Raw genomic sequence first — 23,542 nt, 5'->3', positions numbered from 1 at the left:
ACAATCAGATTTACATCTTTTTGACACCAAATGAAAGAGCGTTACTTTTGCATAAAGATAGTACATGCAACACCAAACTTCTTCAGGAAAAAATATCCCAGTGCCCCCAAAAGTAAATCCAGTAATAATAATAATGTCCAGCGTTTAAAATGATGAAAATATTTATATTTTGAGAAATAATAAAATCTAACTTTTAATGCAATCTTTTGGGAAACTTCTGAACTCATTATGATAAAATAAAATTAGAAGAATTTTGACTCGCAAAAATTGACCAGGATATTTAATTTTGGCCAAAATTTGCAATTTTTGATGTCATTTTCAACTTGCTTTTAGAGATTGGTTAATTAAGTTAGAATAATTTAAGGAAATAAGTTTAAATGAAGTGCAGCAAAAAATGTGTATAATTTAAAAGGCTGTACAAGGAAGTCATGTCGTGTCCACATCAGACTTTTTTAAATTTTGTTTAAGCTATATTTTGATAAATATTTGGTGAGCAAAATTTAAAATTTATTTAGAATATTTTTTAATTTTTTAAAACGTGTTCATTTCATTTCTTTATGTTTGTAGAAGTAACTTTTTACATTTGCCATGATAATGTCTGCTATTTTTACTTCAACTTCATTTAAATTAAGTTTTAAAAAACTAAAAAAGTTAGTTTGAAAACAAAATTTTAAAAAGTAACTGATTAATAAAAATGATTCAGTTTTTAAAATGAATGTGCTGTAGCTAAAACCTGCTGTACCAAAAGTGTGCTAAATGAAAGTTTAGAATTTTATGAATTGAAATTATATTGATTATTGATAATTAAACTTGTTTTCTAACATAACTAATTTAAGAGCTTTGTTGTACAGTAAAATAAAATTTAAATAGTAAATTACTATTGCTATCTCAAAACTTTACACATGAATTGTAATCAGATATTCAGAATTACATAACTTTTCTTTTTTTTTAATATTGATATTAGCTTTTGAATTAATACTCTAAAATGAAGGTCAAAACATGAACACATATTGAAGTACTACATGCAAACGCAAGTGAAAAACTGGAATTTTTTTTAATGGTCAGATTAAAACAAATACAGCAAAGGGATTATACAGAGAACTAAGATTTATTATTACTAGTCTATAGACACTAAGTAAATACATAAATTAATAATATTCAACAAATCTCCAATATTTAGAAATCCAGTCTTTTTTAAAATTAAAAATACAACATTGCTTTGATTTTAAACTAATTTTTTTTTTTTTTTTTTTTTAAATTTATGATTGTCTTCTTTTTCAAAATCTCATTGTATTATCTTAGGTAATTTGAGTATGCTAAAGCAGGCAAGAGTTATCTGCCTAAGGGAAGGGATGCTTTCACAGAGGAACTTTCTAAGGAAAACTGGTTCATATTCACATTACATATAGGGAAACTAAAAATGCTGCCAGCCCGTTCCTGAAGAAGGGAAGAAGCAAAATAAGAGGCACGAAAAGACAAGTGCAGGTGGAGAATGATGAAGAGCCGAAAATATTAAATTTGGTATGATACAGGGAGTAATTAGCTCAAAAAAAAAAAAAAAAAAAAAAAAAGTCAAGGCTGTGAAACAAGAGTCATGGCATAAGCAGGGCAGTAATGTGTAAGCAGCCTATGGAGCATTACATAATATAGCCACCAATAAGGTTCTTCAACCCCTACAACTTACCATTAAAGTAAAACAAGATTCAACAAACAATTTTTCTCAAGGAATGCAATGGATATAAAACAGAACTCTCCCCCACATTAGATTACCAGGTGCAATATTTTTCTTTCCAGTGGTTCATTGTAAATTTGCATGTTTTAAGAGAATTTTGTGTCAATTTCAGAAAAGGTAGACCTCTCACTACCCTCTGGTAAAAGGGGAAAATTCTCCATCATGAGTTGGACAGTTGAGAGAGAGACTGGAATTAAAGGATAGGAACATAAGCTGAGTCTTCTAACTTACAGAAGAAAGATGTATTTAAATTATGTAATCTAATTCATATCTATATGTATATTATGGTATTGTTTTATACTGGTTATTCTGATAACAAATTACATAACTGCTGAAATATAGCATAGAAAATTCAACAGCATGGAAAACAGTTTTTATTACTATTGTGGAATCATTCAGTGTTTGTGTCTTATCAATTTGGGTGTAAGATTCAATGACAATCGTAAGTATTGTGGTATTAATGCATACTGATTTTAACATTATTTACCAGGATCAGAATTGTTCACATTTGTTTTTACACTGCTTTTTAGTGCAATCAGGAGCAAATCAGCAAGGTTGCAGTTCTAAAACTGAAATTAACTAAATTTTGTACAATTAAAATTTTGTTTATTACTGTCTGATTACAAAAGTATTATGCACTAATTGTGAACAAAGTTGTGTTTAAATTAGTTATTTGATAACCTATTGTTATTAGCATATCTTTGTACCTCTAAAAACTAATTCATTAATGCTGTAATTGTAAAGGCACTGTTTGTTGATTTATAACAACATCAAGGGCAATTTCAGTCATTTAGAAAGTTGTAGAACTGATACATGCAAACTTCTTGTGGTGTTTAGTTTTAGATCATAATTGATGTTTGTAAATTATTGTACACTGAAGTTTGTCACACACTAGCTAAGAAGGCAACGCAGAGCTGTTGTCTTCTAAGCCAATGTGTGATTTGATAGTTTTAAGTGCAGAAACTGATTGTGGCCAAAAAGTCATAGTTAAAATGTCATCCTTGGTAAATGAAAAAAGATCGACTTATACAACTTAGCAACAGAACTGGGGAAGAAGACTGCAATGAATTTAAAACTTGTGGAGCTCAAATTCTTGACTAAAACAAAGTGTGCCATATGAGGAAGAGTTTGTTATGGATATTTTCAAAATAATAATAAATGATAGACTGGAGAACTAAAGACGTAAAGAACAAGAAAATAAGTGAGAAGAAATACATAAAATGCAAAAGAGAGAGACAGAACAACAGGAGAGGCATAAAAAGCAAGTGAGAGAGAGAGAGAAGGGAGAGATTCAGAGAACAAGAGAGAAAGGATAGTCCATGCTATGGAGTTGAGACAATTTGAATTAGAAAGGCTAAGGATTGAAACAATGGCAGATCATTGCCTATGATATCAGTAAATTTGGGATCCAGTAATAACCAATTTTGCTATGAAATATAAAAGATTATTAAAAAAAATTTATTCAAATAGTGGGGACATTAGTTTGCGTCTGAAAATGTTTGAGAGCAAGCAAAGAGTCTTGGTAGACAGGAGACCGATTTGATAGCTCAGTTATTAGCCCTCTTGCCTGTAAAAATCATACAACTTATATCCAGTGAACATGAGCAGAAACCTGATTACTAAACATAACAAAAGGTTTTACTCTGAAAAGGATTTAAATTGAGCCCCAAAATTCCGACTTAAAGTTTATTCAGCACTTACAATAACCAGGTAAAAATTGGAGGGATTAAAATTTTGCTCTGAGACATTATTTAGATGAAAGGTTAAGCAGTCTGGAGAAGATAACTGATTTCAAAAACTTAAAACGACTTGACAGTCACCGATCAAATGAAGTGACAAGTTGAAAGAAAGGTCAAGGGGCATTTGTTGGATGACTGGGTAGGTTACTTCAACAACCAAGTTGGATGACTAGAGATGCCAGAATTAACCTGGGGCATCAAGAATGAAAAAGGATTGACAAAAATTTAAGTGCTCCTACTAAAAACAGAAAAATGAATGAAGGAGAAAAAGTGCAGTTTGAGCAGAACACATAAAGCAGTCATGATAAGGTATTTCAGACACAAAAACCTTGTAAATGTTATGAATGTGGCTCAGAGAAAGAAGCATCTCAAACAACAATGCTAAAAATTTGTAAAAGATAAGGCAACCACAGTAAACAATGTGTATCATTATGAAACTGCAGTTGAATTATTGTCTCCATTTATCAGAAACACATGCATAAATGTCCATCCTATCAAACTGCTATGGGATATCAGAGCAAGCATAGATTGAGAAATGTTAATGATTCAAAATATATTAAAGGGCATTTTGGATATGGAAGCAAAATTCATTCCATTAGCAAGTGTTGAAATCCAAATTAAAGATACTGGGATCATCCAAGCCCAAGCTGCAATAATTAAGAGAGATGTTAAATCAAGATTTGTAAATCCTAGGAAACCAAACTACAGATGTACTGGAATTATAGTAGGCAAAAATTGTAATGTTATGGAAGCATAGGTAGTTAGAGACCTAGTTACCTAGAGACGAAACTGAAAACCAGTTATGAAAGGTGTCAGATCCGGTTTCCAGGGAAGGCAATTTCCAAGAGAAAAATGTTGTTGGACTCCACCTTCAGTTTTTGATCTTGTGCTTGAAGGTGAAATGAGGAAAAAACGAAAGAAAATTGTAAAATCTAAAGATTGAAACAAAAGGATCTTTAAGGGTGATTAACAAAAAGGTACTAAAGAAATTCCTAAATGGCAAATACATGGCGAACTAAAAGTTCTCGCAAGAGTTTGGTGGTAGTGGAAGAGAAGTGGCAGACCCTAATGCCCCCTCCTTTGGGTTGTTCTGCTTCAGAATTGGGAAAGAAACTTAACAGTAAGTGAGGCCCGACGATGCCTAACATATAATTTCGGGAATACATAGATGCTTTAATTGTACCTGTATACCTTTGCTATTTTACCACTATTGCCATCCTTATATTATTTTGCAGGGTTATTGTAAATGACATTAATGCTGGTTACTTCTGTTTTTCTTTATTGTTCCTTACTTGTGTTAAGCTAATTAAGACACAATAACACGCCGAACAAGTACTAATTCAGAAGTCAAACAACAAAAATCAGCGTTATATTTTCAAAATTTTCACAGGACTAGTTTCGATGGTTTTACCGAACCACCATCCTCAGCTGCAAAACCGCAAATGAACAAGATAGGAAATAATGATTAGATAAGATAAGAAAGCCTGGACAAGAATAAGCAAGTGGCGCCATCTGTTGGTAAAACCAGAACTAAAACATAATTTCTTTAAAGGCCGAAGGCAAAGATGGATTGGAATTAGGATCGTTAACTAGAACAGGAAGATTTTTTTGAATGTGAAATGCCTCTAGAAAATCCAGTTCTCCAATGGAAGATGTTTTTTGAATAATTTTGGCAACAGAAAAATTGAAAGTGTGATTTTCGGACCAACAATGTTGAGCAACAGAAGACTTCTGTGTTTCCTTTTTTCTGACATACGCATCATGTTCCTTGACGCGAAATTTTAAGGCTCTCCTATTTTGGCCAATGTAAATCAAACCACACTGGCAAGGAATCCTATAAATACCACAAGAGTTCATATCTGGAATGGGGTTCTTGAGTATGGAACTTGGAATTTTATTGATGGGAGAATAAACAACCCGAAAGTTAAATTTCTGCAAAATATGTGCAACTTTATAGCTAATTTATGGAAAGAAGGGAATAACAACAGAAATTTTTAACTGCTTGATTAATAATGTTGGGTGAAAAGCCCCTGTCAATAGCTATTGCTTTTAAATAATTTAGTTCTTCAAGGGCTAGTTTGGAGGAGCAAACTTGAAGAGCACAGAAAATAGAAGGAATAAAATGAAGCTAACTTTTGTTTAGTTGGATGATATGATTTAAAGTGAGGTGGAAGGCAAACCGATGAAGGTTTACGGTAAACCGTAGTACTGAAGTTGGATGTGTTACGTGTGACCAGAATGTCAAGAAACGAAAGAGAATTGCAAGTCTCAAGTTCAAAAGTGAACTGAATAGCAGGATCAATAGAATTCATTGTTGAAAGGACTTTATTTAAATCATCTTTATTACCTTCAAACAGGGTAAAAGTATCGTCTACTTAGCGGAACCATGCCGGGAAGTTTTAAGTTTCAAACAATTTTGATTCATAATAATGCATGTAGATATCAGCCAGGATGGGACTGAGGGGGCTTCCCATGGCTAATTCCTCAGTTTGCTTGTAATATTTATTTTGGAAAACAAAATGTGTGTTTTCAAACAGAGTTGAGTGAGAGAAATTAGCTCATCAATTTCGATGCAAGAGAAATGAAATTCGCGAAGTCTAGACATCTTAACTAGGTTTCTAGACATCTTAATGCACCCTCCACTGGAACATTGGTGAATAATGATTTTACATCAAAAGAAAGCATGAGTAAATTTCTAGGAGAAATGTTTCTAACCTTTTTACAAACTCTACTGAATTTTTTATGGTGTAAATGTTACTAATAGAATTGAAAATCTAGAAACTAAATATTTAGCTAAGGGATACGAGGCAGTACCTAAATTTGATACAATAGGGCGGAAAGGAATACCACTTTTATGAATTTTGGGAAGAGCGTATAATCTGGCACAATTCGCAACAGATGGGATAAGCGAATGTTTTAAGTTGCTTGAAATGATTTGCGAAGATTTGATCGCAGTTTTTATTTTGGATAAGTCCGAAGGTGAAGGATCTTTAGGGATCGGATTATATGGTCCTTTGTTTAAGAGTTTAGAGACACCATCGATGTAAGTGTTCTTATCCATGGCCACCTTTGTCGGCCTTAGAAATGATAATATCCGGGTTAGAATGAATTTCGTGCATTGTAGCTCTTTCTCTCACAGTTAGATTTGGTTTCAAAGGTTTATTATTGAATTTCACATTATGAGCGATAAGATGCCTAATCATTTCTTTCTGTGAATCTGAAACTTTACTGAACTTGAAAGCTTTTTCGATTGGAGCCAAAATCTTTGGAATCGAGGGTTTACAGGTTTGTGAGAAGTTAAAATTATATTTTAGAATTCTCTCTTGCTCTTATGAAAGACTAACATTAGAAATATTAACTATTGGCTTGATGTTTACAATGGGAAGATTTTTTGAAGAACTTGAACTGGAAGACTGTAACAGAAGTTTTTTGAATTTAACTGCAAGGGTGTTTTTATGATGGTTAACTGCATTCTCCGTTCTAGACCAAGACTTTTGTTCAAGGGCAGTGAATTTTGGATATGAATTAGCGAGTTCCAGATGAAGCTTATAGAGTTCATGTTCAATTTTAGACAATTGTTGACGTGTATCCCTTATAATGGATCAAAGTAAGGCAAGCTTGCAATTTAACAGAATTCTTGAAACGCGACTGGAAGTTTTTTGATTAGATTTGATTTGAATAAAATTGGTGATCAATTTTTTACATTTACATTTAAGTAAAAAGTCAACATGCTTCAGAAATTTTTGCCCTTTCAGGTGTAATTTAGTGAAACGATTAACGGATGAAGCCATGCTAAACAATGCAGAAAATCAAACTAAATTAACTAAGCAATAATAAAGCACACACAAAACAGCAGAAAATTCACTCACTGAAACGAGCAGAAAACAAAACGTTTGTACCCAAAATGCATAAAATCAGACAAGCAAAGCACAATATCCAAATATACGAAACATAAACAGAACTTCAAAATTGCAAAAAAGTACTTACCGAAACCCATGCAATCACAAAATGGCGGCCACACCACGTGCAGAAAAGAAAGCAAAAAATAAGCCTGTTTGGGGCTTCTATAATTAAGACACAATAACATGCCAAACAAATACTAATATGCGTCAAGGAACGTGAGGCACATGTTAGAAAAAAGGAAACACAGAAGTCTTCTGGTGCTCAACATTGTTGGTCCGAAAATCACACTTTCAATTTTTCTGCTGCCAAAATTATTCAAAAAATATCTTTCATTGGAGAACTAGTTTTCTAGACGCATTTCACATTCAAAAAAATCTTTCTGTTCTAGTTAACGATCCTAATTCCAATCCATCTTTGCCTTCGGCCTTTAAAGAAATTATGTTTTAGTTCTGGTTTTACCAACAGATGGCACCACTTGCTTATTCTTGTCCAGGCTTTCTTATCTTATCTAATCACTATTTCCTATCTTGTTCATTTGCGGTTTTGCAGCTGAGCATGGTGGTTCGGTAAAATCATCGAAACTAGTTCTGTGAAAATTTTGAAAATATAACGCTGATTTTTGTTGTTTGACTTCTGAATTAGTTGTGTTAAGCTTTTATGTCTTTTATTGTGTCAAGTGTCTTGCTGCTATATCATGGTACTTCTGTGTAATTTTTTTATGTATGTATGTAATTTAACTCACAGTGTGCATCCATGTACTTACAAAGCATTTTGAAGAAGCAAAATGTTTTTTTAAAGTGGGAAGTTGTTGTAACAAGTCTAAGGAACATGGTGGAGATAAAAGAAAACTCTCATGATTAGATTATCATGCATGGAATTTCCTACAGATGGTCATCAATTTGCATATTTTGTGATAACTCTGTGCTGATTTCAGAAAAGTACAGAGACCTCTCCCCAGCCTATGTTGAAAAGGACTGACTTTTCTCCATCATGAGGTTCAGACAGTTGAGAGAAAGATTGGAATTTAAAGGAAAGGATGCTGAGGCTTCTCGCTTCATTGTCAAAGGAAGATCTATTTAATTTTTTTTAAATAATAGTCAATATTTTTTTATACATAATAAAAGCTGTATTAACCTAGAAATGCCATCCAGGTCATTTAGACAGTAATGTTACAGTTTAGCAAGAAGGATTGTATTAATTAAGTTAATGACTAAGATTAATAATAATGAATAATTACTCATATTAAAATTTAATAACATGTTTTAAATGCGATTTATTTAATTATTTTGTTTATCAAATCAAATTTCAAACCAATGAACTTTCCAAAATATTCTTAATTTATTGCAAGCATAATCATAACAGATGAAATATATCTTGAATCAAATGCATTAAAGAAATAAAAGCAATAGTGAACACTCATTATAAGATAGATCAAGGTATGAATTTAGTGGCTTTCAAAAATATAAGCACAGCAATAGTCATATATACATCAGAAATCTTTATATGCTTCAAGAATGAAACCATGTGTGGATGCTTATGAAAAAAAAAGTAATTATATAAATTTAGTTAATAGAAGCTGTCTAAATACAAGTGTCATGTGCAGAACCAAAAACCCGTATTGCTCAGTTTAAAGGATTGAAAGAGTTAAAGCAAACACTCCGGATGTTGTTAACAGAAAGTTATTCAGCTTTTCTCTGCCCTAAATTATTAAATATATAATTTTAAGAGAAACTGTAAAAGTCTCACCCATTCATCTGGATCAACTCCTTCAAATGCCTCTTGTGGAAGACTATCCTCTTTCAGTTCACACTGTGAGAGCATAGACTGTACAATCTGCAATATATAACATACATATATATCTCAGAATTTGAATGCTACTGTAGATTAGTTCACAGCAATAATTAATCATTTATTTGTAATTCAATTTCATTTAAAATTTCATTTAAATTTGCTTTTTATGAATGGAGAATGTTTGTTAAATTTATATATATATATACACACACTAAATTATACTTCAATTTTTCATATACAGTCGAACTCATAACAAGTGTGAATGGACCGCTAAAATTGTTCGTTAAAATTGAGCGCTTGTAAAAAAAGAGTTCATTAAAAAATCATAAAAATTCATACATACTTTATTTTTTATTTCTGTACAGCACAAAAAAAAAAAAAAAAAAAAAAAAAAAAGAGGTTAATTTGCTATGAAATGCCTTACTGTCTCTTTATTGTGTTATTTTTCTTTGGAGAAGACTCATAGATTAAAAAACATCATCATTTGCACCCCTGGTTTCAAAAAAAATCTTGAAATTTCTTGCACAATCAAAAGCCCTTGGTCCATACACAGGATAACACTTGTAGAGTTCAGTAGTAAAAATCCAATCCTGATGTTTGTAAGTCCAGTGATTTTGAGATTCGATTTACAATTATTGATTAAAAGGAGAATTTTATATTTTTCTTTTTTCAATTGCCTCACCCATTTTAAAATCAATTCCGTGAATGTGTCTCCAGGCTTTCTTTCTGTGAACATAATCAACAGGAAGCTTTTTTACATGCTCACCTACAGCTTTTGGACTTGCCAATAGCAAACAGTTTCTTTTTGTCAGTGGCAGACATATTAGAACACATTAAAGCTGTCAATTAACTTTTGGAGAGCTGGCCTCTGATGTACTTTTCACCCTTGAACTTAAAAATGTATTGTGGGGTTAAGTTGTAGAAAATGCTCGTTTCATTGGCATTATACATTTTATCTTCCATGTATCCTTCTCTAATGCCTCACCATTTTTCACTCATCCATGTCACAATACCCACCACATTTTCAGGCTTTGCTTTACTACAAATTTTTCCAAATGTTATCAATCTATTGAATCGATCAAGCCATCAACTTGAATATAGAAAGTAGAAACTGAAAAGCTTGCTATGGATACCTCTCACCAGAATGTAAATGAGTTAGTAGGTAAGCATGTTAAGGATGCAAATGAGTTAAGAGTATTTAAGGAGAAGCTTTTGAGATTAAAAGGGAATGTGAGTACTGGCTATGTCGGCTTCTGCTGTCAAGGTTTAACCATTTGTGGCCATTGCATTAAGCGTGCCATTAAGTTTAATTGTTTAAGCAAGCCTTTTAGGCTAATCTAGAATTCTACTATTTAATTTATACCTTGAAATGTTTATTAAATGTGCTGTTACTTGGCCATTGCATTAAGCGTGCCATTAAGTTTAATTGTTTGAGCAAGCCCTTTAGGCTAATCTAGAATTCTACTATTTAATTTATACCTTGAAATGTTTATTAAATGTGCTGTTACTTTAGAAACTCAATATTTTGACGATTGGAGTTGTTAAAGTATGAATATAACAATTTAAGTATTGTTGTATAGGTGTGCCAATACTTTAGCAATTCATTTGTCAAAACCGAGTAGCTAAAGTATCAGCACAACTAAAAAACAATACTTAAATGTATGCAGTAAGCATAAATATGCAGAATGAAGTAAGCTTTCTAAACAATTTTATAGTTCCAACTTAATTTCGATAGCAAACGCCGATGTAAACAGATCACGTTTGCAAAAATGATTTATCATGTGGGAACATCACGCATGTATCTACTGCAAAATGTTAATATCCTGAAACATGATGCCTGTACCCTTTACAATTGATAATGCCATGAAACATGCACCTGTACGACTATGTATCACTACACATACAGTGAATGGACAGAAATATGGAAACATCTTGTGAAATGCATGTTTGAAAAGAAAGATTGATTTTAATGAAATATGTAGGTGGCGCTGGCGTTTTTGACTAGTAACGCCACCTATACAACTTCGTAAATGTGCTAAACAGTTCAGTTGTTGTCGAAGTACTGTTATGTGAGGTTGTCATTGCATTATGTCAGAGTTAACAGACTTCGAACGTGGGCAAATTGTTGGAGCACGTATGGTACGTGCTTCCGTAAGCAAGGTAGCTGAGGTGTTTAGTGTTTCAAGAGGTACTGTATCGAAGATTTATTCTGCATATTTGAAAAGCGGAAAAACATCAACTGCTAAATCACAGCGCGAACGAAAGTGTGTCCTGAGTGATCGTGACAGACGATCATTAAGGGCAATTGTGACGAAAAATAAGAAGTCCACAGCTGCAAAAGTTACTGCTGAAATGAATGTTGTGTTACCGAACCCTGCGAGTACCAAAACAATTAGATGGGAGCTTCATAAACAGGGAATTGCTGGCCGTGCTGCAATTGAGAAGCCACTCATCAGTGATGCTAATGCCCGTAACAGGAAAAGGTGGTGTTTAAGTCATAAAGCCTGGACTATAGAGCAGTGGAAGCGAGTAATATGGTCTGACGAGTCTTCTTTCACATTGTTTCCCATTTCTGGCCGAGTTTATGTCTGGAGAACGCCATCTCAAGCCTATAATACAGACTGCTTGTTGCCAAGAGTGAAACATGGCAGGGGTTCTGTTATGGTTTGGGCAGCCATATCGTGGTTCTCTGCTAGCCCCATGATAACTGTGTCAGGGCACATGACTGCCAAGACTTATGTGAACATTTTGGCCGATCAAGTTCATCCCATGGTACAAACTTTGTTCCCCGATAGTGATGGTGTCTTCCAAGACGACAAAGCCCCTGTTCACACAGCTCACATTGTCCAGGACTGGTTTTCTGAGCACGAGGATGAGTTGTGCCATCTCCCCTGGCCACCACAGTCACCAGACCTGAATATTATCGAACCTTTGTGGTCTACATTGGAACGGAAAGTGCGTTCTCGTTATCCACCACCAACATCGTTATCTGAACTTGCCACCGTTTTGCAGGAAGAATAGTATAATATTCCCTTGGCAAACATACAGGAACTGTATTTATCCATTCCGAGAAGACTGCAAGCTGTTTTGGATGCCAACGGGTTTCCTACACCATATTAAGCAAAGAAACATGTTTTTTTAAAGGTGTTTCCATATTTTTGTCCAACCCCTGTATCATGTAATGTAATGCATTTTACTTGAACTAATTTAACGCTGAAAGGTAGAAGTGCAGTTGATGCTGCTGGTGGTGGCAGAACTTGCAGTGTTGGTGAGTCACAATTTCATCATGACTTAAAGTTGTTGGTTTTCTAGTCAGTGGGCCTCTTCACTTCTACGTAACATAACATAACACCACATACGTACGTAACAGAACACAAGTAGTGGTCTATATGTTAAGCACAAGGTGTGCTCTTGTAAATAGTTCAGTTAAATAAAAGGTTTCAACCTTCATCCTTGTTCTGCTGTTACTGAATACCATGTCGACTAGCGAGTTTGGTTTAGTTTACGTGATTATGGCAAAGCCTCGAGGGCTATCTGCCTGAGGGAAAGGGAGGCCTATGTGGACTATCTAAGAGATACTAGTTCTTATACATGTTACATGGGGAAAGCCTCAAAACGCCCCTGCAGCCAGCTCGTTTGTGGGATTCAAACCTCAGACCGAACTACAAGTGTTCCGTGACTTTAACCACTCGGCTACTAGTGGGCCCTGTTGACTAGTGAGAAGTCACCAGCAATATTACAAAAGGTCATTGACACTTTACATACTCCCATGGACAATTAGACCTTATAACTCGTTTGTTAGTTCCATTCTTGAAGTTAGCATTCAAATATAAAATTAAGTAAAATTCTGCTTTTTATTGTGGTTAGTTTTGTAAAAAAATTTCTATAGATTTCAAAAGAGAAAAAAAATTGTGAGCCTTTGTTGAGATAAGCTAGTATATCTAACAAATTACATATATTACATTATAAAGATGAAAAACAAATTTTGATTGGTAGAACAAATCTCATCTAAGACTTGATCACTTATTTTCAATTCGTGGAATTTTCTAGATATTCTTGCTATGATAATAAATCTGAGAAAAAGTTCAAATATCGGAAAAGTAAATAATTAATTAGATGAATCAAAATTAATAAAAAATGAAATAAAAGCTGTAGATTAAGAAAGTGTCAGTCATGCAGTTTTTTAGCTTTCATGTATGCAACAAGGCTCACCAGTGGCTGAGCGATAAAAACACTAAATATTGGTAGTTCATATGTAGCATAACATACGGAAGGGCTGACTGCATGGGCACTTTCATGGTTTTCCCCTTCTGTAACGTGTATATGAGCCAGTTTCCTTTAAAAAGTCCTCCACAAAGGCATCTCTTTCCTTGACTTAGTGGCATTTTGTCCTTTTTCTTTTCATGCCCAGTTTGAAATAGTGGTGTTTCATCCACTGTAGTCCCCACCTATTTTCTCTTTCCCGTTTCATTCGCTTTGGAAAAGCCGCTTTATGATTAAGAGAAGATATGATCCGACGAGATGATCCTTACTACCTGACTTAGATTTTCAGTTCTAATATTTATTATATATTTCCTTTAGATAAATTTATTCTGAGCTGAATAATGAATTTCAGGCATGTCCAAGAGATGTGTATTTGAATCTAGTTCCATTTTTGTTATGCATTGTCCATTCTTTTAATTTCACATACTTCTAAAACATTAGAACCATTCTTACTCTGTTTTAACAGAAAATTAAAATGTAGCAAGTGTACATGTTTCATTAAAATATAGCGAGCCCTTTATAAATGTGACAATTAACGGTTTTAAAGGATTTTGGAGCTCTGTAGATGTGGTGGTCTTAGAAATGTGATATTCACTGCCAGTGTTTATGTTCTCAAACAATACAGATCCCTTTCAGAAGGCGACCTCTAAGAAATGATGTCAATAAATATGATTTATTATAAATACAGTACAAAGTCCGTAATCCGGACTCGTCGGGACATCGGCGATTCCGGATTAGGGATTTTTCCGGATTATAGATCATCAATTTAAATCTGGTAAGATGGGATGCAGAAATTATACAACTAAAAATATGAAACTGTAATTTATGAAATAAAGAGCAATTATGATCAAACGGGTATCAAATTTTACACACACACACACACACAAAAAAAAAAAAAAAAAGCTCAACATTTCTTTCAATGCGCACATGCGTAAAACATACATTATGCGCATGCGTAACGTTTGTGGCTTTGAGGTCCGGATCATAGATCATTCTGGATAATGGACGTCCGGATTACAGACTTTGTACTGTATTTTCTAATGGATAATAGAATTAATTTAATCTAATGTCAATTAAAAAAGGGCTATTTACACTAGGGAGATTTAAGAGTAATATAACTAATTTTTCTTGCACAATTAGCTGTTACATAAGATTAACTACTTTCTCTATATTTTTCATGGTGTATAACTGATACCGATATGTCTTTAACAAATATATAGAAAATGAAAGACAAATTATTAAAAAATTACAATTTGAAACATTAATATTAATTTTCTATTACTATACATAATACTGTTAGTGAATGATGAATTTATATAATTTGTATACTTAGAATCTAAAAATGATGAACTTTGAATTTAATGACTCTTTAAATATATATTCATGTAGTTACAAAATTTTATGAGAAGTTATTATATGCATAGTTATTTGTAATCTTCACAAACTGTAATAACATGTTACATATTTATCACTATAGTTTGAGGTTATTGTACTTAAATTTGTAGATATGTGTGCCTATCTTGAATTCTAAGAGTTGTTCCATGCCACTTCCAAAATAAATAAATTAAATTAAAATTAAAAACACTTATATTCCAAACTGCTGTAGTTGAAAGATTAAGGTGCTACACTAGGAATTCACTTTCTGATAGTGTGTCACAGTTTTAATTTATTCAGAAGTCTAAAAGAAAATATATCTAGAAAATCACAAAATTATAATTGTTACATTCTAAAAAGCTTTCAATCAGAAATATGTTTAAACTTTGATAATAATCTCAGTCTAAAGTAAAGAATAAAATATCTCATAACCAAGTTTTCATTGAGCTTAATTACATAAAACTACTTTAACTATATTAAAAGCTAAAAGGGAAGAAAATAAAATTCAAGTGCTTTTCAATTAAAAAGTTAACATTTTTAATAATGAAACATAATTATATTTAATCTCAGTCATATTACCTTAAAAACAGCACGTGAGGAACTTCACAAGGATATATTTGATTTTCACATAACATACCAAAGTTAAATAAGTAAATAAATAATAAAATACATTTGCAGATTTATGATCAAAACATCATAGCTAATAACTTAATCAGAGAGCAGAAAGTTTGTTTTCTACCTAATAAAATAAACAAATGAAGCAGTGGTAAAATGTACAAAACAGACATATTTTTTAGACATTAAAATTCACATCTGAATACTCCAATTATTATAATTAAAATTATAAATACATTTTATAGTAATAAAAACCATATATCCTTTTGATTATGTGGGCTTTTATCAAAATATGCTTTTATCAATGTGCACTTTCATAGGTGTGGGTATTTGTTGTGTGTGCAATATTCACAGTGGTTTTTTTTTCTTTTTTTTTTTTTTCGGTGGATGGGGCTTTTGTCGCGTGTGTTTTCGTCCAGTGGTCTTTTGTCAAGGAACCAGTTTAGTCATAACATTAAGTACAATTCATATCTTGAAACAAAAATTTCAGTACAATTCATATCTTGAAACAAAAATTTCAAGAAAAGAAGGATCTCAGTAAAGATGCCACTTTTCTAATCCCACACAAAGTGTAGTGCTCTTTAGCAGAGAATTAAGGGTCAATAAATATACCCATGTTATCCTTTCCAAGAAAAACTTTTAATATAGCAATAAATAAATATTTCTGACTTTTGAACATTATCTACATGTTCAATCATGGATGCAGTGAGGTGCATCTTAACTCACTAATTATTTAAAGATTTTGCTAGAAAAAGATATTAGTCTTCTTCAATATATTCATCTTAAAGTGTTCCCTTTACTGCAGACTTCAAGATCCTCAACAATTTACATTTTCTAAATTTTCTTCACTTTTTCCAGCCATTTTGGTTATATATTGACTTAAAAATATGTGGAGAAAAGAATCTTTAGTAGCTATTTCAAAATTTTTCAATTAAATATTTAGGGAGATGTGGCATTAAATGAGTAGTTTATAAATTCCAGTTTAATGCATAACATAAAGATTATTAGAAATTTCTGTCCTATTAGTTTAAATTTATAATTATCTTTATAGTATTAATGCAAATTAAAGAATGTTTTCTTGTATTACAGACCTTTTCTTCTTTTTCCTTGCTGTTCTGAAGAAAAGCTAAAGAACTTTCAAGAGCAACTTCACCTTCAAATACAATATTTACAGGAGCATCAGATGGCTTCTTTACTGCTGTTTTCACTGGTGGTGGAGCTTCACTCACTACAAAAAGTAAAATAAATACTAAATGGGAAAAGCAGTATTCTCTGAAGCTTTATATACATGTTCTTAAAACCACTCAATAAGTTAAGAATACAAATAATAAAAAACTTGAATATTCTGTTAATACTTTAATTTTCTTCTCATAAAATGAAACTTAGCACTTTTGATATAAATATTTCTATCTATACAATATCTCTGTAGGTAGCATAACTCCTATCCATGCTGAATTTGCCATGCACTGAAATATACATTAAGCATTATATTTTTCCATAGCCTGTAAATAACAGATTTCTGATCTTAACAAGAAACATACTAAGACATGGAAATTCACTTCTTAAAACTCATTAGATAACAAATTCTACATCAAAACTCATATTCACGTCAAATACAGATACTTTCTGACTTTACATAACCCTCTGCCCCACTTAAAAGTCACGAAAATCTTTCATGAGGCAAAACAGTTATGTGGATCATGATGCTGCAAAAAAGGTATTTATATGCTAACCCAGTATGTGCATAGCACATGTCTGTTTTGGCTGGCGCACAATGCTAAAATAGTATGATGTTAAGTTTATGGAATTTTGTGATGTTCTTTAAAGTGAAAACAGATCACTGTGGACATGGGCAGAAAAAGGCTGAAATGAAAAAGAAACCAAGGTATCTGTGAAGCACATGCCAATTTTTGCTGGAGTGCAATGCTGAAGTTGTACAATACTGAATTTGTGCAGTTGTTTGATATTATTTTAAAGAAAAACAGATTGCTTTTTAAGTGGAAAGAACAACAGTACAAGAAACAAGGATGCATAAAAAAAAAAAAAAAAAAAAAAAAAAAAAAAAAAAAAAAAAGAGAGAGAGAGAGAGAGAGAGAGAGAGATAAGTATATATTACTAAAATGTCTTGTATTTTTAATTTTATAGATTGAATGCTCTTGTATGGATTTCTCAATGCATGATCATTATGAAATCGGTTGTTGAAATGGCCCAATGGCCTGGCATAAAATAGTTACTAATGAACAATCAAAATCGTAAAAACAACCTTGTATTTAGCGTAAGTATAATGAAACACTCAATCGATTTCGAGGGCAGGTAAAGGTCCCTCCTCATCAGGAGAAAGAAATACCTAGAAAGAAGAAAATAAAGGGGAAGGAGTCTCAGAAACACGTGGTCCTTATCAGCACTGCACGTGGTATTAACTGAAATTTTAATCAGAGTAGCACTGGCCGCCTACTTTTACTGAGCCAGGCTATGTGATCAAGCATAAAGGACAAGAAAAATTAGCGAAGTTAAAAATAGGGAGCGAGGGGCAAATGCACCTTCACGCTCAAAATCTGAACTTCAAATAATGGAAAGCAACCACTGAACGCATTTTTATACCCTCTGGTAGTACCAAACGCGAGGAGGTAATGCCATCTATTGGCAAAAATAACTGAATTAAGATAGTAGAATTTTAAAGGCATTAGGAAGGACTGGATTGGACTTCAAATCATTAAATAAACCTGCTAAATCTTTGTGAATATGAAAAGCCTCAAGAAAATCCAATTCACCTATGGAAAGAAGCCTTTTGGATAATTTTTGCAGACCCAAAGTTAAAATTATGGTTAAATGTCCAACTATGATACGCTATTGAAGACTTGTTAATTTCGCCTTTTCTGACATAAGATTCATGTTCCTTGATACGAAACTTCAACGCTCGTTTTGTTTGGCCAATATATCTTAAACCACAATGACACAATATACTATAAATTCCCCAAGAATTCAAGACAGAAATGCAATCTTTTAGAATAGAAGGGTGAATTTTATTAATAGGGGAGAAACCGACTTGAAAATTGAATTTCTGGAGAATCCGTGCAATTTTATAGCTAACAGAAGGATAAAATGGAAGCATGACAAGGTCATTAGTATTATTTCTAACAGTGGAATGTCTTCTTTGATGGGAATCTGAAAATTTTTAATGGCTTTATCAATAATCATGGGAGAAAATCCACGGTCAATCACAACTGCTCTCAAATAATTAAGTTCATTGGTAAGCAAAGATTCAGAGGAACAAACTTTAAGCGCGGAATACATAATAGTAAAAAGAAGCCATTTTTTGCTTAACAGGGTGGCATGACTTGGCATGGGGTGGTAAACAAACTGCAAAGGGCTTACAGTACACAGTGGTGCTAAAATCAGTTTCATTGCGGATTATAAGAATATCAAGGAAGGGGAGGGAATTGCTGGATTCAATTTCAAGAGTGAATTGGATGGCTGGATCAATTGAATTCATAAAAAATGCATTCAGTGGTTGCTTTCCATTATTTGAAGTTCAGATTTTGAGCGTGAAGGTGCATTTGCCCCTCGCTCCCTATTTTTAACTTCACTAATTTTTCTTGTCCTTTATGCTTGATCAGATAGCCTGACTCAGTAAAAGTAGGCGGCCAGTGCAACTCTGATTAAAAATCCAGTTAATACCACGTGCAGTGCTGATAAGCACCACGTGTTTCTGAGACTCCTTTTCCTTTATTTTCTTCTTTCTAGGTATTTCTTTCTCCTGATGAGGAGAGACCTTTAGCTGCCTTCGAAATCGATTGAGTGTTTCATTATACTTACACTAAATCCAAGGTTGTTTTTACTATTTTGATTGTCACATTAGCGTGTTTCTCTTCTAGTCTAGTTACTAATGAGTTAGCAAATGCTCTCAAAAGTCGGTAACTAGTTTGTGACATTTTGCTGGAGGTGTGGATAGTTAGAAAGCGCTAAAATATAGAATATGCTTGCAAAGTTCATTGATTCTCAGAAACATGTTTCAAGTAACTGTATCTTACGCATAACACAGAATAAAAGTACATAAAACTCTAAGTTATACTAGATTACAATATATAGAGTTTTCATGGTAGTGGCCTGCTAGTATGGAGAGGAATCAGCCTTTAACAGCATCACAGATATAAATATTATTTATATATATTGAGAAAACAACCAGAAACTTATTAATTCGCAAAGTGAGGGGTTTTCTTTGAGCAGGGGGGACTGGAGGGTTTTTTTAGGCTTCACTCAATTACTATTTGAATAGCTTGAGAAGAGAAATATCATTCCTTTGGAGAAATCAACACACTTGTCAGATTTTAGAATATGCAAAATGTCTTAAGAACCACCTCTATCATGCCAGTTCCCTTTTTGGAGCTTTCATCCTACCAAAAGAATTGATATCAATCATACAGAATTTAATTCCATAAAAAGACATCACAATACCTGAACAACAGTTTGTGGTAATCTAACATCATGCTAACCACTGCTACCTAAGAAAATGGAAACACCACGAGTCCTCCTTTTTTTAATTATGTTTTCACCACACCTAATAGCTGTGTAACTACAGCATGTAAATAAAATGTCTTGTATAATGTAATTTAAAAAAAAGTTATGTTAAAACACTTAATAGCAGATACTGTTGAAGTTTCCAATTAATACTTTAATTTTATACATAAATGTATTTACCAGTAAAGTCTGATTAGACATATTTGCTATCTTAATGAAATAAATAAAACGCAAACTTTATAATTCAGATTCTGGCAAAGCAGAGGTACAGCAAAGCAATAAAGGCCATATAAACCAAAATCAAACTTGAAATGTAACAAGCAGTTCAATTTCCTCAACACAAACTGAAACTAATTTAAAGGTACTATTTAGCATAAATAACTGTAAATAGTTGTTTAAGCTGAATAGTATGCTATAATAAATTATTCAACTATGCTATAATTAATAATTTGGCAAAAACATACTGCATTATATCATTTAAAAAGAAATAAAGCACTAACAATTTACTTACTGAAATATAGCTGAAATCATTCAAAAATTAAAAATATTATGAAAATTTAAAACAACTAAGTAACTAAAAAATAAAAATTCTAATAAAATAAATTTTAATACTTTGTTATATGAAAATGTGTTTTAAGCAAGAAAATTAATATACTTACATGGTGTCATACCATCAGGTAGCATATTTATCATTTTTAGGGGTTTATCTATGCCCATAAACCATTCTGAGCTAGTCACTGAAGGTTTCCAAGTTTCATGTGTTGGTGGAAATAAATCATCTTGGAAATATTCTGACTAAACAAAAAAATTATATACATATATTTCATCATTTTAAGCCTTTAAATGAAAAAGAAAAGTATTACTTGCAAATTTTAGAAAATGAAGAATTATCTTGAAATTACATTATCTTGAAAATACTGTGTTTAAATTTTATTAAATCAACTACTTTATGGGCACCATGGGCATTTAAAAAATTTGGCATCTTTAAATGAAAAATACATTATGTAATACATTCGAGAAAGATAGCTTCAGGATTTATTTCTTTAAATATTACTTCAAATATGTACTTCCAGTTAAAAAATTTCTAAAAATAAGATGCTAATTTTCAAAGAAACATTCTTACAATCCTATATAGAAAAGGTTGAGAAAAACAAAATCTACTTTTTATATGATTCCCATATACCAAACAATATCAGTAAAACATCTATCACAGTTTAATAATCTAAATGAAAATTTTTTCCTAACGGCAGCTTTTATTTTGTAGCAGCTCCATAATTTATTCTAAAAAATCTTGAACTGCATTAATAATAAGCACATGCACTGATAATATGAACCAAAGCAAATGAATTTATTCTTTGTAAATTTTCAGTATTAAATGAATATAACTTATTATTTTAATTAATCCTATGGTAAAAATCATACTTTGCCATCCAGCACTACATCATTATCACAGCTAATAAGTTCAGAAAATCATTTCTGCACTTAAAGTTTATTACTTACACTGTAACTTCAGAAGCTAACAACAACAAAAGACAGAACAAATTACATACCCATTTCTGTGACCATCTGCATGATTGCTTAGATTAAGGCCTAGTCAAAGACTACACAAAAGGAAAATTGTGGATGGTAGTGGAAATGCACTGCAGCTGCATATCAATGAAAATAATGTCACTGACTTTAGAAGAATCCAGGACTTAACTAGAGCCACACATATGAAAATAACTGATAGCAGCACAAAAACATAAAGAATCAAGAAAGTTACACAGCTATGACAGTTTATAACGAAATGATAAGCTGATACTTTTCCTGTTTTAGAGCAGGAATTCCTAAGCTTGAGAAACAAGAAGCTAATGCTGAGCAATTTGCAAAGATTTTTATTTACTATTAAAAGTTTTAACTATTAAGTTTTAACTATTGAAAGGCCATTTTTTAAAAAAGACCTTGTATAAACAGCTCCAGATACCTCTTTTGGGAAAATTATTTCAGGGATAAAACTTTCCTCCTTCAGCAACAGATCCAAATCTTAATTTTTAACACTTTTCTCTATCATCATGAGGTGCAGTAAGCTAATGTTAGTCTGCAGATTAACATTAGCTTACTGCACTTCCTCTCAAAATATCTCTTTGACATGAAAGACATTGATGCACGATCTAGTTCACTCATTTATTTATTTCTTTTAATACTTAACTAAAGATTCTGGATAAGTTTGTTTGCATGAAAAAAAAAAAAAAAAAAGAAATGATGCAATAAACTTTGGACTGGTCTTATTATTGCAATATTATATTGTTAACACATTTGAGGCATTAGACGATAATTATTATTATTACCACTATTCATGTGCTGGACATGCATACATATAAAAGGAAACAAAGCATAGGGAGGATTTATCTCCAGCCAATATAGTTAATATAGCACTTGGTATGAAATATGCTCATGATTTAGCAGGGACAAAAACACAAAGTAAATACTGAATTAAAGCATAAAATATTTTTCACAAAAACTTTATATAAATACATTGTAGGGTTTATATTTATTTTAACTAACATTTATTTTAAGTTTAAACTATCTTTCCTGTCAAGCCTTACTTTCCCCTGGAACTGCCAATGCCAGAGTATGTAAATTTTAGTAGAACGCGCAAGGATTCAAATTATCAGCAGAAGTATTCTGATTTAAATAGAAAGGAAACGAGTTCGAGGTGTGATATTCTTACTTCACGAGCGCGGAGGTAGTTGGCCAGAAATTGAAGAACCCCGCGTTTCAGCCTGTGTGCTTGCCTGGAAGTAGTGTTAACTGTTCAAGTGATCTTCAAGTTTGCTGAATTAGCAGCGGTATTGTAAAACGCGGTGAGGTTAGTTACTTTTAGAGAGCCTCGTAGTTAGAGTCTTATCTTTAGTTTCTTTTCAGGTTATTATTTTTATTGGACCACCGAGTTGGCGCAGTTTGTGAGCGTCAAGAGCACGCACTTGTAATTTATTACGTTGAATAAAAAGGGACTTAAACCCTTAACAAGACTTTGTCTTTTATCCAGTTTTCACAGTCACCTCTTGGTTGCGTGCAAGTTGGAGGCGTGCAACGCTACATTGGCGCCCGAACACTTATCCAACTAAAATGGCCGAAAATTGGATGGAAGCCGCTGGACAACACCAAGAAATGACAAGCCAATTGGAAGGATTTGGATACCTGGTCCAGACTTTGAGAGCGTCAATCAAGCCAAACGTCCATTTCAACGGAAAAAATTCGGTGGCGAGATTTCTAGAAGGCCTAGAAAATCACTTTCAGCTCTACCCTGTGCCTGAAAGACAAAAAGTTGCCATCGCCACATCCGCACTAAGAGGACAGGCCGCGCTATGGTGGAAAAATATAGGCAAATTTTTATTAGGGGAATTTGGAAGCCAGCCATATACATTTGAAAATTTCAAAAAATCGTTAGTAAAGGCCTTCCCCATAGTGAAAGATCGAGCACGGCTGGAAGCCAAACTATATAGTTTCTATCAACGGGATATAGAAGAATTGACGGACTTTATTCTACGAAAAATTTAGCTGATGGATATGCCATATGGGAAGAAACCCGATGCGGAGATTATTGAAATAATCTTACCAAGATTGT

The 23,542-nt window shown here is 32.7% G+C and overlaps 1 protein-coding gene across 4 annotated transcripts in view; it reads right to left on the bottom strand.

Moving 5' to 3' along the window:
• Nucleotides 1-23,542, bottom strand: part of pod1 (coronin) — a 155,444-nt gene that overhangs the window by 11,013 nt on the left and 120,889 nt on the right. For 3 of the 4 annotated variants that reach the window (XM_085810693.1, XM_085810694.1, XM_085810695.1), the window contains exons 22-24: nt 20,595-20,730; nt 16,509-16,645; nt 9,121-9,207 (exon numbers count right to left, since the gene is read on the bottom strand). In XM_085810693.1, coding sequence (XP_085666819.1) covers nt 9,121-9,207; nt 16,509-16,645; nt 20,595-20,730 — 360 coding nt within the window. Of the gene's footprint in view, nt 1-9,120; nt 9,208-16,508; nt 16,646-20,594; nt 20,731-21,488; nt 21,582-23,542 lie in introns of those variants that run through there. The other variant, XM_085810696.1, reaches the window with a different exon arrangement.

The sequence above is a fragment of the Stegodyphus dumicola genome, chromosome 2 (assembly GCF_044657685.1).
Source record: "Stegodyphus dumicola isolate Sdum_Otavi_A_Nest chromosome 2, ASM4465768v1".
In the NCBI taxonomy this organism is placed as follows: Eukaryota; Metazoa; Arthropoda; class Arachnida; order Araneae; family Eresidae; genus Stegodyphus; species Stegodyphus dumicola.
This window is presented reverse-complemented; position numbering and strand designations above follow the sequence as displayed.